This window comes from Dipodomys spectabilis, unplaced genomic scaffold (assembly GCF_019054845.1).
Source record: "Dipodomys spectabilis isolate Male_0828 unplaced genomic scaffold, ASM1905484v1 ptg000023l, whole genome shotgun sequence".
Taxonomy (NCBI): domain Eukaryota; kingdom Metazoa; phylum Chordata; class Mammalia; order Rodentia; family Heteromyidae; genus Dipodomys; species Dipodomys spectabilis.
The window spans coordinates 5,697,885-5,717,347 of NW_024870700.1; the positions used below are offsets into that span (position 1 = coordinate 5,697,885).

Here is a 19,463-nt window from a genome sequence, read left to right on the forward strand (position 1 = left end):
CTTTGTGCAGGAAGCCTGTGGTGATGGGAGAGGAGGTAACTAGTGAGAGGCTGCTCTTCCTCTGATTTCTTTGGCCTTTGTCATCTCCTGAGCCAGCCTGGCTGGCTGCAGGGCTGGTGCATGTTTCCTCTACTCCTGTTGCTTGCTGAGAGCAGGACCAGTGATGAGTGTTGTAAAGATTCTAAAGGTGAAAGGAAAGAAGGAAAACCTTGGATCTCTTACTTGTTTTCCAATGTCTTAAGTAACTGGTTCTCAATGTGTCTTCTGTGGTTCAGCAGCATCACCTTCATCCTGACCTTGCTGGGGATGCCAATTCTCAGGTCTCACTTCACAGGTACTGATTCAGAACACTAGGATGGATCTAGCAACTTATTCATTTTTAATCTAAAGTTTGTAAAGCTCTTCTTTATAGATGATAAGTAGTATGTATCATGTATTTTAATTGGAGATAGAAAGTTCTTCACAAATGTAATTCTTCTTTCATCTATGTAATTCCTAATATTCAATGATATGGAATATGAATATTGAAATTGCCAATGTTATATATTAACAAGTTGTTTCATTTTTAAAATTTTAAGTTGTTTCACTTAATGTCTTTTTTTTTTATCAGTTGTGGAGCTTGAACTCTGGGCCTGGGCACTGGCCCTGAGCTCTTTAGCTCAAGGTTAGTGCTCTGCCACTTTGAGTCACAGTGCCACTTCTGATTTTCTGGTGGTTTATTGGAGATAAGAGTCTTATGGACTTTCCTGCCCAGGCTGGCTTTGAACCACGATCCTCAGGTCTCATCCTCCTGAGTAGGTAGGATTACAGGTATGAGCCACCGGCGCCCATCCATTTTTTATATTTAGTTATATCAACTCCAAGTTGGTTGTTAAAATGACATAGGACCACATATTTAGCAATCTTTATTTCAAGCTCTAGATTCATCTTAAAATGTAAGCTATTGTTAAGTGTCTGAGACTTTTTAAAGTATTCACTAGATGTGTTCTTCAGGTAGGTTTTTTCAATGTTTGTTTTAACTGCTTGTAAATTTTGAAAATATTGATGTCTAAATTTTACTCACCAACATATGATTAAATTGGTCTGTGGTTCCATTTATACTCCAGCATTTAGCCTTATCCTCAGTAGATGAATGCTCCATTGATGATTTATAATTATTATTATTCTCAGATTGCAATTAAAGCATGACATTATTTCATTGTCAACGGCAAACAAATTTTAGACAGGAAGATAGGAAGTATGGGGCATTTTTGGTAGATATGACACATATAGGCACTTCATCTGTAGGATGTATTTCTTTTGTATTTTTGTGCCAGTCTTTGGCCTTGACCTCAGGGCCTGGGTACTGTCCCTGAGCTTTTGTGCTAGCACTCTACTATGTGAGCCACAGCTTCACGTCCTGCTATTTGGTGGTTTATTGGAAGTAAAAATCACATGTACTTTCCTGCCAGGGCTGGATTCAAACTGATCCTGAGTTGTTTGGAGTTGTTAGGAGTGCCAGTGTGAGCCACTGGTACCCAGAAAGTGGGATGTATTTCTCAAGTTAGTAAACAAATTTCAGTATATGAATTATCCCTTCCAAGGCTGGTTTCAAACCATGATTCTTAGATCTAACCTCCTGAATCGCTATTATTGCCAGTGTGAGGCACTTGGTGTGCAGCTAGTGGGATGTGTGTAGCATACAAAAAGAATACTGTATTATTATTATTTTTTTGTCAGCCGTGTGGGTTGAACTCTGGGCCTGGGTGCTGTCCTTCCGCTCTTCAGCTCAAGGCTAGCGCCCTACCACTTGAGCCATAGCACTGCTTCTGGCTTTTTTCTGCTTATATGTTGCTGAGGAATCAAACACAGGGCCTCATGCATGCAAGGCAAGCACTCTACCATTGAGTCAACTTCCCAACCCAGAATAATGTATTTTTTAATTTTATTTTTTTACTATACAGTGTCAACCAAATTGAAACCATAAAATTCCAGGAGGTTACCAAGCTTCTTCCAATTAGAAAACAGACTACTTTTTAGGAATTTCTAGCACCAAACTGTTTGGCTCTACTAAACTTTATTTTTTGTTATGAACTATGTTTGTGTTATTACTTTATTAGTATTAAGTAAAATATTATTACAATTTGAAGACTGTATTACTAATTTCAGTGTATATGCAAGCAGCATACAAGCATTCATAGTTAATTAGAAGCATAAGTGAGCAGTAAGATTAACCTTTCCCATATTTTCTATTTGTTGTCTAATACTGATCATGAACAACTTTTTTAGTATTTTCATCCTCTGTAGCTATTCACATACAACCATATTTTGTATCCTGCTTTTTAAGGCCATGTTATGAAATAACTATTTGTAATAAAATATTACAAAATAAGTTAAACTAATCTGATGCCTGCAATAATAACAAATGTACTAATTGTATTTTTCTTAGACGAGTTCTTAATATTCTGATGTGGTATGAAGTGCAAGGACATTAAATCAAATCAAATAAACCAGTCACAAAAATACAAAATAGAATTCTAATTTAACATGCATTAAATTTTACTTTGTATTTGAATTTATTGATGCTGTGGTATTTAGCTTTGAAATAGCTAGCATTCAAAGTACACATGTAAATATTATTTACATTCATAAAATACTTGTCCAGATAATAGCTTAAATATATTATTCTTTTACTCAATCTCTATCCTAAAAATCATTAAAAATATAGAAGATGCACCTCGAATAACATTTTCATTGATACACATGCTTTACAAAGCAGAGTAGATAGCATTATTCACCCAGTAAGGTAAAATGAAATGCCTTGGATAGAATGAGTTTAATTTTACACTCCCATAATCTTTTAATAAGTAAATATGGCAAGAATGAATCCCATATTTACTATGAATACTATAGCTCTTAACTGTTGCATTTTTCTAGCCCATCAGAGGCTTGGGTTGCTTCGCAGAGAACATAGGACCCAGAGACCTTAACACTTGGAGATGAATATCCATATGTGGTCATAAATCACCTGCACTATAAACAAGAATGCAAGGAAGAAAGACTTATTATTAATTTTAAAGATATATAATACCTGTGGCCAAGGAAAATAAACTTCTCTTGGAAATTATAATGGATACCTTTGCCTTCAATGATCAGCAAATGCTAGAAGCATGTAGACTTATATCTACTGCGCACACAGGAAGAATGAGTCCCAGTGATTGAGATTCTGAGTTGTGTTTACATGTATGCATAGAACATCTCTTGGGGTATAATCGACTCTAGAGACTCTGGTCCTCTCTACAGGAACAATTAGACACCTGCTCTATGAATCATGGTTTTTCTCCCAGTTGTGTTTATTTTCCTCTTATTTGTAAAATCCATTTGTAGTTACAAACACTGAGAATTTAATATGAACATTAGGCATCTAATTAAGCATCTAATATGAATATTGCACCTCATAGGCAATAACCCCATCCTTATCACTATCATCACCACCATCATTATTAGCATCATCCTCTTTCCCATCTCCACAACTATTGCAGTCATTATCATCAACATACCATCAACATTGCTCTATTATGGTTCTTACTCATTATTTCTCATTAACTAACATTGGAATGATTTTGAAAGCAAATGAAAAGATTTTCAAAAGCACACTGTATAGTTTTAGTAAAGGAAGACAATGTGATAGACATATGAGTCTGTCATCTATATACATGTAGACTGACAGTGTGGAGTGGCATGGGAATGTGGACCCATAGATACTCTTCATTCCTATGTGCCCATTCATTAGGGAAGTTTATTCTCCAGGAAGTTTATTGTCAACCATTTATTTAGTGCCTTATTATTAATGGATGTATTTTTGATAAAGATTTTTCTTTTCAGTATATTACACATTATTCAAAGCAATAGGTTTTACCTTGTTTATCCCCTATAGACTTGTTCTATCTTTCTTACTGTCCTCTGATTTCTGTTCTCCCAGTACTCTCTCTTATTCTTTCATGGTTTTCAGAAACATTCCACATATGAGAGAAAATATTTGCTACTTCTCTTTCTGAATCTAGCCTAGCTCAAATAAGATAACCTCCATTTCCATCTACTCTCCTGTAAATGGCACAATTTTCATCTTTTATCATTTTATATTGGGATTTGAGCTAAGAGCCTTGCACCTCATAGGCAGCTGTTCTAGCACTTGGGCCATGCCCCAAGCCTATTTTGTTTTCATTCTTTCTCTAATGGTGTCTTGCTTTTATGCACATGTCTAGCTTGGACAACTATCATCCTGTTTATGCTTTCTGCATGGATAGGATGATGGTCAACCACCACACCAGAATCTTTACTGGTAAAGATGAGATCTTGTGAATTTTTTGTCCACGTTGGACTTGAACATTGAACTTCCTGATCTCTGCCTTTTATGGAGCTATGGTTACAGTGGTGAGCCACTACATTTGGCTGATTTTGTTCTTAATGGCAGAATAATGTTCCATTGTGTTTATAGCTGCAGGGTTTTTGTTTTTTGGGTTTTTTTTTTGGTTGGTCATGGTTGGTCTGGGCCTGGGCACTGTCCCTGAGCTCTTCAGCTCAAGGCAAGCGCTCTACCAATTAAGCCGCAGCGCCACTTCCCATTTTCTGGTGGTTAATTGGAGATAAAAGTCTCATGGACTTTCTTGTCCGGACTGGCTTTGAACCGCCATCCTCAGATCTCAGCCTCCTGAGTAGCTTCGATTACAGGAGTGAGCCACTGGAGCCCAGCTTTATAGCTGCATTAAAAAAAAATCTATCTTCCATGAGAATTTAGGCTGCTTCCATGACTTATTATGAAAAATGCTACAGTAAAGATTTAAAAATGAGTCTTTATTTAGAGACAATTATAGATTCATATGCTTTTGTGATAAATAATGTAGTGAGATCTTATGTTTTATTTTATATACTGTTTAACTAAACGGTTACCATCTTGCAAAAGCAATTGTATAGTATCACATCCAGGATACTGACATTGACACACCCACTTTTTTCTCAGTTTAATTTTATCTTGTTTCTCATTTTACATTTGTTCAGGTGTGTATGATTGTATTTTCTTTTGTGCTATTTTTTTTTTTGTTGGTTTTGGGGCTTGAACTCTGGGCCTGAGCGCTGTCCCTCAGCTCTTTACCCCAAGGCTAGCAGTCTACCACTTGAGCCACAGTGCCACTTCCAGTTTTCTGGTGGTTTATTGCAGATGAGAGTCTCATGGTCTTTGCTGCCTGGGCTAGCTTTGAACCATGATCCTCAGATCTCAGCCTCCTGAGTAGCTAGGATTACAGGTGTGAGCCGCTGGCACCCAGATCTTTGGTGCTATTTTATTAATTAAACAGGTTCATGTTTCCACCACTAGAGTGAAGGTAATATGTGTCATCTTTTTCTTATTTTTGGAATAATGATTTGGTTTTATGTTATCCTCTGAAGGTGACTTATTTTTCTGTAGTATCATTATAAACCTATCTGTCTGTCTGTCCGTCCGTCTGTCTGTCCGTCCGTCCGTCCGTCCGTCCGTCCATCCATCTGTCTGTCTGTCTGTCTGTCTGTCTGTCTGTCTATCTGTCTGTCTGTCTCTCACTTTTGGCTGGTTGTGGGGTTTGAACTCTGGGCCTGGGCGCTGTCTCTGAGCTCTTCAGCTCATGGTGAGTGCTCTACCACTTGAGCCACAGCTCCACTTCTGGTTTTCTGGATGTTCCTGCCTTAGCTGGCTTTAAACTAAGATCCTCAGATCTTAGTTTCCTGAGTAGCTAGGATTACAGGTGTGAGCCACCATTTCCTTGCTAAACTTCTCAGTATAAACATATGAATATAGCCAATCCAGCACAATGATGGTGTTTTTTTTAATCCTGTTTTTCTGTCTTTGATCCCTAGAATTTTCTTCAGTTTGTCTTAGAATCTTTTTCACTCTATAGTAGTAGTCCCTCCTGATTTGTCTCATATTTGATATTCTTCAGACCAGCAACAGTCCTTTCTCCAAGATATTTGGTTTCTTTTAGCGGAGAAATGATACTTCAAACATATAACATTTTTGTTGTACACTGAACAGCGGAGAGTGTATGGTGTGATGTTTGTTTCCTTGTGGTGTTTTCAAGAACTCAGAAAGTAGGACTGCATGGTTCTTTGAAGACCTCATATTCCTCCTTTTAAAAAAATTTTATTTATTTCTTATTGTGAAAATACTGTACAGAGGGGTTACAATTACATGGGCAAGATAATGAGTACATTTCTTATCAAGCATTGTAGCCTCCTCCTTTGTTTCCCCTTCCCATCCCTTCCCATCCTCCTCCCAGCCCCCCTCCACCAAAGCCTCCCCCCCACCAAAGTTGTAAAGTTCATGTTCCTCCTTTTTAAAATAAGAAAAGTCTAGTAACTTTTAGACATGTTTTATTGCTCTTTCGGTGATAATTTTCTTAGGTGCCTTGTTTCCTTTCCTATGTAACTTAGTATAAGATTATGTATATAGTTATATATATCATATGATACATAATGTTATATATTATATATGTTTATATAAATTTATATATTATTTTTATGTACTTATATAAAGACATATATATATATATATATATATATATATATATATATACATATCAGAAGGAATAATTACTGTCCCCTGTACTCTCTTGGCCTGGGTTTCTCTATTGGGACTCAACATGATGCATTTAGAAATTTATTTTACCAAGTTTCTGCATTTGTTACTTCTCATGAATTGTTTATTTTATCTTTTATGTTTCCTTTTTACTCTGCTAACCTTTTACATCTCCTAAAGTGTTTTCTAATTTCTCATTTGCAGAGCTCCCTCTGTTGTTTCTGTGAAGCATTCAAAAATATGCCTTGCTATCTGAGATGTGCTATCTTTTCTTCCCTTCTCTTTTTATCTGGTACTTTTCTTTCTTTTGTATCTGTTCTTGCAGTTATGTTGAGTTTGGAGTTTATTCTCACCAGCTGAGTCTTATAGGAAGCTTTGGTTGACTTGAGAATTTATTGTGCTAGAACTGTTGTAGCCCCTTCAATGTAAGCATGATCTTATTCAACTTCACTCACTGGTAAAGGATTCGGACTCCTTGTTGTCTGAGGTACTATTTCCAAAATGGTTTTAGTCATTTGGACTTGTTAGTTTTAACAGATGTCTGGTTGCATCTTTCTGTTTTTTTCCTGCCCAGCTGCCAATGCTCTGCAGAATTTTAGGATTTGATAGCTTTAATCCATCTGTGACTAAAGGGGATATCAACTATTTTTGTTAGAGATGCTATTCATGATGTTGAGCTGTTGTATTTATTTGCCTTTGTTTTTGTAATGTGGATATATATATATATATATATATATAATGTGGATATCTATCTATGTATCTATGTATCTATGTATCTATGTATCTATCTATCTATCTATCTATGTATAATCTCCTTGGGTTCCATCACCAGCGCCATGAGTTAGGAAACTCTTGAAGTTTGTCAGACAGCACGTTAAGCTTTTGTAAATCTCTCATGTTTTTGAGGCTTAGTTTTGAACTTTGTTAGAAAATGTATACCTTTATTCAAGAATTTGGTCAGCCTTGACACTAAGCCATGAATCCTCTATGCTCTCTAGTTAATTACACAAGTATTCAAGGAGATCTTCCCACTGGCTGTGGGTAACACAAGCACCTCATAGCCTGTGTATAATAATAGTGATAATTAATCATATACCTTCAAAGTTCCAGGCATTTGTTCTTTCCCCAGGTATGCCCAGCTTAATACTCAAAGACCCACACAGTCTTCTACACTGATATTTTTTGAGTATCTCTAAGGGAGCATAGTCTTTGGATATCTGAAGATGTATTCAATAAAAATATTCATAAAACATATATTCTTTAGTATTTTTATTTTTGATATTTACTTGTTCTGGGGCTTGAACTCAGATCCTGGGCCCTGTCCTGAGCTTTTTTTCTCTTCCCTTTTCTCTTGTTACTAGTGCTCTACCACTTGATCCATAGCTCTACTGCAAGCTCTTTGGTGGTTCATTGGAGATAATAGTCTCATGAACTTTCCTGCTTGGGCTGGCTTTGAACCATGATCCTCAAATTTCAGCCTCCTGAGTAGCTAGGATTACAAGTGTGAGCCACCAGTGCCCAGCTTTATTTCTGTTTTTGAGATGAGGCATCACTATGCTGCCTTGTCTGAGATCTCAGGTGATCCTTTTGCTTCAGTTTTGTAAGTAAATGCTAGAGTATATTGGAAATACTGAAATATTAAGACTACTAACAACATCTGCTTGATGACTGCTTAGTGTATTTCAGATTGATCTTCTTGTGCATACAGTATTCTGGTTCTTTGCTATTTCTTCTATGTCCTGTTTTGACAAGTCGCAAAGTCCAGCTGAATAAAAGCAAATAGTTGTGATTTCTCTATTTTAACAATGACTGATTACTATTATTAGACTTGCTATCCAATTAAGAAGGTGTAAAAAATATGTGAAACAGACTCTTTTAGAAACTAGATAACAAGTATTGTTTAATTCTAAGACAGAAGAGAAACAAATAGGCCAGGCACTGTGCTCCCATTGGTTTAGGGTTTGCAGATGCTGTCTGCAGCATGGTGCAAGGAGGGGTAATGTAAATAAAGCACAGCAGTTTCATTGAGTAAAAAAGATGTTAATCATATCTTGAGGGACTAACATGCCTGGACCATTTGGGAAACTTATAGAAAACCAGAAACCTGCTGGGCACCAGTGGCTCTTGCCTGTAATTGTAGCTACTCAGGAGGCTGAGATCTGAGGATCTGAGCCATCCCAGGCAGGAAAGTCTGTGAGACTCTTTTTTGGGGGGGGAGGGTTCCGGTCGTGGGGCCTGAACTCTGGGCCTGGGCGCTGTCCCTCAGCTCTTCAGCTCAAGGCTAGCGCTCTACCACTTGAGCCACAGCACCACTTCGGCTTTTTTCTTTTTGCTTATGTGGTGCTGAAGAATCGAACCCAGGGCCTCATGCATGCAAGGCAAGTGCTCTACCACTGAGCCACCTTCCCAGCCCTGTGAGACTCTTTCGTTTTTTATTTTTGGGTCCGGACGTGGGCCTGAACTCTGGGCCTGGGCGCTGTCCCTCAGCTCTTCAGCTCAAGGCTACCACTCTACCACTTGAGCCACAGCACCACTTCCGGCTTTTTTTCTTTTTGCTTATGTGGAGCTGAGGAATCGAACCCAGGGCCTCATGCATGCAAGGCAAGCGCTCTACCACTGAGCCACCTTCCCAGCCCCCCCCTGTGAGACTCTTATCTCCAATAAACCACTAGAAAATCAGAAGTGGTGCTGTGGCTGAAGTGGTAGAGTGCTCTCCTTGAGCTGAAGAGTGCAGGGACAGCGCCCAAGCCCAGAGTTCAAGCCCCTTGACTGACAAAAGAAAAAGAAAAAAGAAAAAAACAGAAATCTTCTCTCATAAGATATTCCACAATTTCACAGAGCTTTCTCTCAGCAACTTGTTCTGGTAACTGATTCTTCTTGTGTGTCATAGTTTCAAATCTTAGTCAAACTTGATTTTGTGCCTTTCCCACCAATCTCTCTTGTGCCACTTGGACATGAATTCATGCCAATTATTCTGTTACAATGTATCCTATATGGTTCACCTCTTTCTGTATTTAGTACTTGTGGAAAATTTTCTAGTTGATCTTTCTGCCTGCACTTATTTCTGTTTCAGACTATTCTGACATCACTATCTATATAAAGCGCAATCATTATTAAGAAAGACAATTTTGAATGTTAATATCATCTAACCTACTTCATTTTTTCCTTGTATGTGCTTTAACCAGCCAATTTATTTATTACAGCAAAACCTTGAGATATGATTATTATCTTAATTTCATGATTAGGGAATTGAAATTCAATGAGAGATATTACTAAGGTCACATTTTTAAATAGTAAGAGGTAAAGCTAGGATTTGTCCTGAAGTTACCCTGAATCCAAATTTCATGTTCCAAATACTTTGGGAGACCATAATTTATTATTCACCAGTACAGAAAGAAGGTAGTACCAATCATTTTAGTGGAATAACTTGACTGTAATAGGAAAATTGATGGTTGTCACTTCATTGATATTGTACTGTAGCTCCTTTCCAATAATTATTTCCACCTGTATATGCAGGAGAGTTTAAAGAGGTCTGTGCTTTGCAGAATAGAACAGGCACTCAGTTTGAAGTTAGTATTCTAACTGACCAAAGATTAGCCTACTGGAAATACCTATTAAAACCACTGTAGACAATTTATGAGCTAAATAGAAATCTGAGAACTAAAATTGCAATCCTTTAGAACATGAACCATATATTTTACCCTAAAACTAGAATTAAAAAACAAAAATTAAAGATTAATTAAACATTAAATAGAATACTATTCATGCAACTATTGTTTAATGAAATTGTCATGAATGAGCTATATCAGAAATGTAAATGGACAGGTTTGTGTCTTTTCCATGAGGTTAAAATTTATTGAATTCACAAGCTACATATTTTTTTATCATTAATTCACCAACTAGTACAATTATTGCTTAGTAGTCATGGCTATTGTCCATCACATTCTTTTTATTCCAATATTATTAATATTAATTTAGATCACACATTCACATCATATAATAATAAATAGGTTACCAAATGGCTAAAAAATGAATAAAATGGTTGTTGGTTCATAAAGGCCTCGCTGATGGCTCAACATGATTTTGCATTTAATTCTCTCATCCACCATGAATTAATCTTATATGGTGTGAGGTTAAAGCTAGTGATAATTTTTTTGTTCTTTTCTTTCTTTCTCTCTCTCTCTCTCTCACTCTCTCTCTCTCTCTCTCTCTCTTCTAAGCCCTTCAATGAATACACTATCACCATCACTGTCACATAGCAAATCAACTGATGCTCTGAGTTGGTTGATTTCTAGATACTGTGTTCCATTCATTTATTTACCTGGTCTACTTCACTACTGTTAATTTGTATACTTCTTGAGGTCACAAACCAAGTATCTATGATGTCAGTAGGCAATTTCATTTAATGGGACCATCATTAAATGTAATGCAGTTCATGATTTTACTGTTTCACAATCCATAAATAGATCTATCCTATTTATGTAAAATTTCCTAATATTATTTAGAATATTTTACAGTTCATTATGGAAGTCATATACAAATTTTGTTAAATATATTCTCAGGTATTACATTTTTTGGTTAGTATAAATGATATCTTAAATTTTCTTTTATAATAAGTGTCTGCTAGCATATAGAAAAGAAAATAATTTTATATATTCTTGTATCCCATAGCTTTATTATCTTTAAATGCTATAGTTTATTTATAGATTTACTTATATTTTCTATGTACACTTAAGTTTGGAGAGTAGATCTGTGAGCTTAGGAGAAGAGTTTTACATCTTTGGAACTCCATAGTGTCTTTGTATTTTATAGGAGAATAACTATTAATTGTGCTAATTCATAAATTGCGGGCACTGGAAATACTTAGGAAGATAAAAAATACAGCAACCATATCCATCCATACACATAAAGTTTCTGATCCCAAATGTTTGGGTTAGCGCCAAATTTCTTCTCAATAATCTTTGTAATTGCAGGGCTCTATTGGGTTTGAGAAACACTGGAGTAGAGAATATTTCGAATATCTTCATGTTTAAAATTCCTATGAGCTTGGTAAAGAAACGATTGTCTCTAAGAGCCAAATTAAGCAATTCTAAGGAGTAAACATTTCTTCCTCCTTAGGGAGGGTGGTCTCTGAGGAAGGCCTTAAGAGAGCCCCAGTCTTCATGCTCAAGTCACTGAGATCTGTAATTCAGAATCACACTCTTTATTTTCTCTTATCCACAGGTCAGGACCAGGTATAGTCTCTTTTGGGGAAGCAGGATGGCCCTTTGCACAAATTAACACCTGTAAATCATATTCTTCAGAACAGAAAGAGGAAATAAATGAGAGATTCTGATGTTTGACTCAAGCTAGTGACAGAAGGCTCTGAGCTCCAAGCTATCCTCTTTTATTCACCATGTTTTTATGCTTTCCGGCACGATTTTGACACCACAGTTTACATTAGGGATCTATATAAAGGAAGGTAAGTGCCTACCTGACCCTGGCTGTAGCTTTTGGCTTTTGGCTAGTGACATGATGTGTGTTGTCTTATCAATCAAATGGGGTTAGTAATCATGTCACATAGTTCTTAGAACAGAACCTCCCACACAAAGTAGTCCTAAATAAGTGTTAGCCTTAAAATGTTACTATTAACTCTACTGGTGTTGAGATGTTGGAAAAACATGACCTCCACTCTTATCTGATACAGAGCCATGGTAACTTCTGCCTGTTTGTCAGTAGTCACTTCCAGAAAGAGATTTAGGTTTCAGCAACTGAAACAGAAGCAGGAGCAGGGAGGACACAGTAAAGGACTGACACGCACATATACACACAGACATATTGACTGAAGTATGGTATATACAGGGAAGATTCTAATGGTGTAACTCCTTCCAACAACTAACTTACAGTTTAACAGAATGAATGTCAGGAAGCTGGAACATGTGTTGGTGAGGAGCGGGTGAGGTCAAGGGTGGCAAGAGTGGTCAAGGAAAGGGGAGTGGCAGAAAGTGGAGAGAAGAAGAGTGGACAAATGTAGTTATAATATTCAATGTACATATGTGAAAATGGAACCAGGTAAATTGAGGGGATAAGTGGGGTTGAGAGGGATGGGGGAGATCAATGAAAATGGTGACATTGATCAATATGCATTGTACTCATAAGCTGGCAGATTGAATTTGTACTACTTAAAAATAAATTTTGTAAAGATACTTGTCTTGTTTTCAGTAGCCCTCTCTGAAGAAGCACCAGCTCTCACCACAGAGGCAAAGTTTAGCCTGTTCTTTGTTCAGGAGGTTAACTTTATTTGGTAGTTTGCTGCTGCCATAGCAAATGGTAAAAACAAACAAACAAAAATGAAAACAAAAATCCCCACCCTCAAGAATTTCAGTGGATTTTTTCAAGAATAAGGGATGGATATGGGAGAGTAGTTGTGGTGTAATTATTTTTTTCCCCAAGTAGTTCTCTTCTTTGTTTCCAGAGACCTCCGTCCTCAGAGGAGAATGGAAACCAAGAATTCTTCCATGACAGAGTTCATCCTTGCAGGATTAACAGACCAACCAGGACTTCGGCTCCCTCTCTTCTTCCTGTTTCTAGGTTTTTATGTGGTCACCATGGTGGGAAACCTGGGTTTGATCACTCTGATAACTTTCAACTCACACCTGCACATGCCCATGTACTTCTTCCTCTTCAATCTTTCCTTAATAGATTTCTGTTACTCTTCTACCATCACTCCCAAAATGCTGATGAGTTTTATCTCAAAGAAGAACATTATCTCGCATGCTGGGTGCCTGACCCAGCTCTTTTTCTTCTGCTTCTTTGTTGTCTCTGAGTCCTTCATTCTGTCAGCGATGGCATATGACCGGTATGTGGCCATCTGTAATCCCCTGCTGTATACGGTTACCATGTCTCCCAAGGTGTGTTTCCTCCTTTTGCTGGGTGTCTATGGAATGGGATTTGCTGGAGCCATGGCCCACACAGGAAGCATAATGAGTCTGACCTTCTGTGCTAACAACCTTGTCAATCATTTCATGTGTGACATCCTTCCCCTCCTCGAGCTATCCTGCAATAGTACCTATATAAATGAGTTGGTGGTCTTCATTGTGGTGGCCATTGACATTGGAATGCCCATAGTTACCATCTTTATTTCGTATGCCCTCATCCTCTCTAGCATTCTTCACATGCAATCCACAGAGGGCCGGTCCAAAGCCTTCAGCACCTGTAGTTCCCACATCATTGTTGTTTCTCTTTTCTTTGGTTCTGGAGCTTTTATGTATCTCAAACCTCCTTCCATTTTGCCTCTTGATCAAGGGAAAGTGTCTTCTCTATTTTATACCATTGTGGTACCCATGTTAAATCCATTAATCTATAGTTTCAGGAATAAGGATGTCCAAGTCGCTCTGAAGAAAACCTTGGCAAGGGGGATATTTTCTTAAGAAATGAACTGTATTTATACAAGGAAAAAATGCTTAATTTGTGTTAATGTTTGTAATGATGGATTAAAGTTTTAATTTTTTCCTGTCTTGTAGACAGAATTTTAAGTCTCTACATTTGATTGTTTAATGCAGGTCTCTTTGACATTTACTCTACCTCAACTATTCCAAGATTTCTTAATTTTATGCATACTTTTATATAATTATAGATTGTTTATGTTGAATGGGCCTTTTGAATCATTTGATCTAGACTCCTCACTTCAGAGATATTAGAAACTTAAAACTACATTGTTACTCAGGGACACAAAATTATCTGTTATCATAACTGAAACTCAAATCCATGCCATTGAAGTTCAGGCTTCTTTATTTCCATGCCATATTTTCTTCTTTATCACTATCCTTGTAGATTTCTTCAAAAATATGATAAACACCAAAATGTGACTCTATTCAATAATAACTTCTCAATAAGCAAGTTTGGAATAATACATTTTTTATTGTAAAAATACTGTACAGAGGGGTTATAATTACATGGGCAAGATAATGAGTACATTTCTTATGAAGCATTGTAGCCTCCTCCTTTGTTTCCCCTTCCCATCCCTTCCCATCCTCCCCCTTGCCCCCCCAATCCTCTCTGTTCCCCCTCCCCCGCTCCCCAAACCAAAGTTGTAAAGTTCGTTTTCGATATAACGACTTGTACATATCATTGTTGCAATGGGTCCACCTGTATCCCTATTTAAACAATTTGTATTTCCCCTTCCCTTCCCCAAATTATACCGACATTAAATACAGTGAAAGCAGGGGTTATACTGTGGGGGAGGGACATACAAAGCAACAAAGAAATCATCTTATAAATGTGTTAGAAACAATCCCATGAAAGAAAAAAATTTGAATACATATCTTAGGGTTCATTTCCTTAACATCGCCTTATCTGACCTTTTCTGCTTAACTCAGACATATACTAGATATTGCAAATAAGGGAAACTATGAGACCTATGTTTCTTTGGGCCTGGCTTACTTCACTTAATATAATTTTTTCCGAGTCTTTCCATTTCCTAACAAATGGGGCAATGTCATTCTTTCTGATGGAGGCATAGAATTCCATTGTGTATATATACCACATTTTCTTGATCCATTCATCTACTGAGGGGCATCTGAGTTGGTTCCATATCTTAGCTATAGTAAATAATGCTGCTATAAACATAGTCGTGCTGGTAGCTTTAGTGTGGTCTTGTTTGTAAACATTTGGGTAGGTGCCCAAAAGTGGGATTGCTGGGTCATAGGGGAGCTCTATGTGGAGTCTTTTGAGGCACCTCCATACTGCTTTCCAAAGTGGTGTTGAACAAGTTTACACTCCCACCAACAATGCAGTAAGGTTCCCTTCTTTTCACATCCCCTCCAGCATCTATTGTTATTAGAGTTCTTGATTTTAGCCATTCTAACTGGAGTGAGGTGGTATCTCAATGTTGTTTTGATTTGCATTTCTTTTATGGCTAGGGAGGTTGAGCATTTCTTCATGTGTCTATTGGCCATCCTTCTTTCCTCTTCAGAGAAGTTTCTCTTTAAGTCTTTAGCCCACTTATTTATTGGGCAGTTGTTTCTTTGAAGATTTGTTGTTGGGGATTTAATTTTTTTAGGTCAAGGTATATTTTAGATATGAGACCCATGTCCATTGTATGGTCAGTGAAGATCTTCTCCCAATCCATGGGCTTTCTATTGATCTTGTTAGCTATGTCCTTTGCCATGCAGAAGCTCTGCAGCTTCATGCAATCCCATTTGTCCAACCTTTCTTTGATTTGTTGTGTTTCTGGGTCTCTATTAATAAAACTTGGGCCTGTGCCAAGGAAACCTAGGGTTTCTCCTATTCCATCCTGTAATGTTTTCAGAGTGTCTGCTTTGACTCCGAGGTCTTTGATCCATTTGGAGTTGATTCTGGTGCAGGGTGATATATAAGGATCTAGCTTTAATTTTCTACAAGTTGTTAACCAATTTTTCCAGCACCATTTATTGAAGAGGCTGTCTTTCTTCCATTCTATTTTTTTTAACTCCTTTATCGAAGATTAGATGGCTATAGGTCTGTAGATTCATTTCTGGGTTTTCAATTCTTGGAACAATACATTTTTAAAGGTAAGCTGAAATCTGAAGAATATTTTTGGTCTCGATTTCTGCAATAGCAGTAGAAATTGAGGAATGCAGGTGTTGAGGGAAAAAACTTTGATTTTCTATTGCTCCTCTTGGAAGGGTAAGAAGAAAGAAGCAACATTTACCTCCATCATGTGGCTGTAGGAAGAGAGGCAATATAGATGAATGAGCTATCCCAAGAAAATGTGCTAAACAAGCATACAACCAGGGGAAAGGATGAGAATTTAGTTCCAACATGGGCAACATTCTCTTAAATAGAGGTTGCAGATTTGTTGAGTTAGAATCAAAGGAACGGATATATCTGTTTATATTTGTGTAACTTGGGTTTTGGAGAGACACAAAGGGAAGGAGAGAAAGAAAAAGGAAGTACAATAAGCCATCACCTATTTTGTGGCAAACATTCACTTAATTGATATAGTCAGATTCTTGGAGGTGAAGAAGGAGGTCTCAGAGGAGGTAAGTGACTTTCTTCAACCAGAACTCATTTATTCTAGTAACTGTGGTAATGCAAGAGGCAATATGCTATTCTAGATGGATCCTGGCCTTAGAAGAACAAAGATCTGGATAAACCACTAAGTTTTCTCTGCTAGGAATAACTTTTCAATAAAAAGAAAGTAAAATGTACCTTATTGTGCCATAGTATCTTTGAATAAAACATGCTAGGTATTATGAAGCTCAGTGAATATTTTTCAGTCCAGTTTTACCTGATCCAGGAACCAGGTAACTCCTTTGAACTATTCAATTACCTTTCCCTTCAGGTACTTCACCTTGGATTTTACTTCACCTTGGATTAGAAATTCAAATGAGTTCAAGGTGAAGTGCCTTGAATCTAATTTTACTTGAAACTTAATTATTATATTATTTTATGAGAATTATTCCTTTCACCTGGATCTCAAGAAGAGCATATTGTCCTGGGTCAAACCATAGAGATTCTAAGTTGAACCACAACATCATACCACAATATATGGCTCTGTCATAGTTTTCTGTTTGTATAGATATGTAAAGCCTTTGGACTGATTTCCTTGCCTTTAGTCTTTTCTTGATCCAGCGAATTGTTGAACTTTATTCAATGATATTAGCTACTATTATTCTTATAAATGGTGAATAAATTTTATTTATCTAATAAATTTAAAATGAAAGTAATATATTTGAAGCTGCTAATTCACAACAATAGTAAAAGTTAGACATTTGTGTCATCTTTGTGTCAGAAAGTGTATCATTTAATTATTGAAATAATCTTTAGAGTTGTAGTTATTTTCCTCATTTTTAAATAAAAAATTAAAAACCTCATAGAAAAGTCAGGCAAATTTCCCATGTCATATGGATTTGTGTTGAGATTTACATGCTTTCAAAGTTTATGCTTGGCATACTTTTTTTTGTTAGGCTACATTTCAGAGCAAAGGGAGACGGGCTATTAATAAATTTTTCCCTGGGATAGAAGGTATAACTTGGTAATATCCCAGAAAATCCAAGAATTAGAATAGGCATGAATTCTATACTGTATGCTGTCACTATTAATTATACCCCAATAAATAATAGGAGCCGTTGAGAGGACATCTTCATTTGGAGAAAAGCATGTGTTCATCTTTGTATTCAAGTTCCAAGATGGATGTAGAATAGCTTTTAGAATTATCTAGAAAAATGTTGGATACACAGAGAAGGAAATTTCATAGGTGATTGAAAACTAAAGATACAAATTTAGAGCCCTTCTTAAGGGTTCTGTGTTTGAAACAAAAAACAAATGAGTTCACCAACATTTTAAGAAAGCAGAAAAAGTGGAGTAGGTTAGGAATGGGACACCGGTAACTGGTATGAAGGAAGAGAAATAAAAAGAATATAGAAGATGCCTCTAGGAGACTCAAAGTTTCTTTCTGGCACATTACATTGCCAACTATATTTACTAAAACAAATTTAACATTAAATATAATGTAGACTCATATGACTGTTAACAGACTGATTATCCTTATTTTCTGAGGAGCTGAGGGGAGGCTATATTATTAAAGTCCCCTCTCTGTCATTACTTTTCTCATATCAGTGTACTTATTGAAGTTGGAATCCCAGTGTGGTTAGTGGTTGGCTCTGAACCGTACTTCTGCAATTTAATGACCTACCAGAAGTCTAAGAACTAATGTACACACATGAGACATATATGCAAAATATTTTGTAGTATGTAAAATCTTCATATGTTCCATTATATGTCCTAAAATGCATAGTTGAAACTAGAAAGAAATAGAAAGAAGGAAGGTATTTTTCTGATTCTCTAAGTTCTGGAAGTTGACAGTATACAAAATGGGAAAAAGTCAAAATATTTGTTTTTGCTTTCTGCTTGCACTGGAACTAGTCATTAGGTAACAGAGCTTTAAAGAAGCCTTGCTTATGATTCATTTGGAAGTGAGGTTGCTATGGCAACTGTCTCTAAAGTAACAGACAAAATCTCCTTACAGGTTCCAGTGAACCTCCAACGCCTTCCTTACTCTTGAATCTCAAGAAGAACCTGATGTTTGGATTTATTTTAATTGTGCTTTAATGAATTGTGTTTCTACATTTCTTTGTATAGTGGAATTAGGATTTATTAGTCACTGAGGGATGTACACAATTCTAAGTGTAAATTGAACAATGAACCATTATCATTGTTGAGACTGAGCTTAGGAACAGCAAGTCCTTGAGATTGTATCTGCACATTAAAAATATGCACAGAGCCAGGCACAGTGGTTCATGCTTGTAATCCTCACTGCTTTGGAGGGAGAGAGACAGGAGGGCCTCAATCTAGGCCTGCTTGAAAGCAAAAAGGTTTGGTAGTGTAGTTGCAGTGGTAGAGCATCTACCTAGCATCATCACACACACACAAACCAAAACCAAAATCCAAACCACAAAGAGAAACAATTAAATGTGCATGGGCCTGTGTGCTGTAGTTTTATTTGGACTTGTCTAAAAAGAGGGTAGAGAACAGGAAGGACGACTTCCTAGTCCACTACTGTGTCCATCTTCAACCAATTAATCAATAGCCTGAGGAATGATGTTGCTAAACTTTCCCAAGAAAAGCTTGAGCAGAACTATTTCCCCTTATATTAAAATAAATATGTGAAAGAAGATTTAAAGGATATTTTATTAATGTGCTGTAATTATGCTTATTATTTTTCAGTAAGAAATTCAAATTCAAGTGCCTTCTTTTTGTTTGGTACCAGGGTTTGAACTCAGGGCTTTGGACTTGCTAGGCGGGTGCTCTATGGCTGTGCCACACTTCTAGTGCTGCTTTTGTACTGGTTGTTTTTTGAAATAGAGTCTTACTATACTTGAATTGACATTCACCTAGTTTATGCTTCTATGCTATC

The 19,463-nt window shown here is 36.9% G+C and overlaps 1 protein-coding gene across 1 annotated transcript; it reads left to right on the forward strand.

The window, feature by feature from the left end:
• Nucleotides 1-13,050: 13,050 nt before the first annotated feature.
• LOC122104177 (olfactory receptor 8B12) lies at nt 13,051-13,995 on the forward strand. Its single transcript, XM_042674888.1, has one exon. The coding sequence runs from the start codon at nt 13,063-13,065 to the stop codon at nt 13,993-13,995; it is 933 nt and encodes a 310-aa protein (XP_042530822.1). The 5' UTR covers nt 13,051-13,062.
• The last annotated feature ends 5,468 nt before the right edge of the window (nt 13,996-19,463 follow it).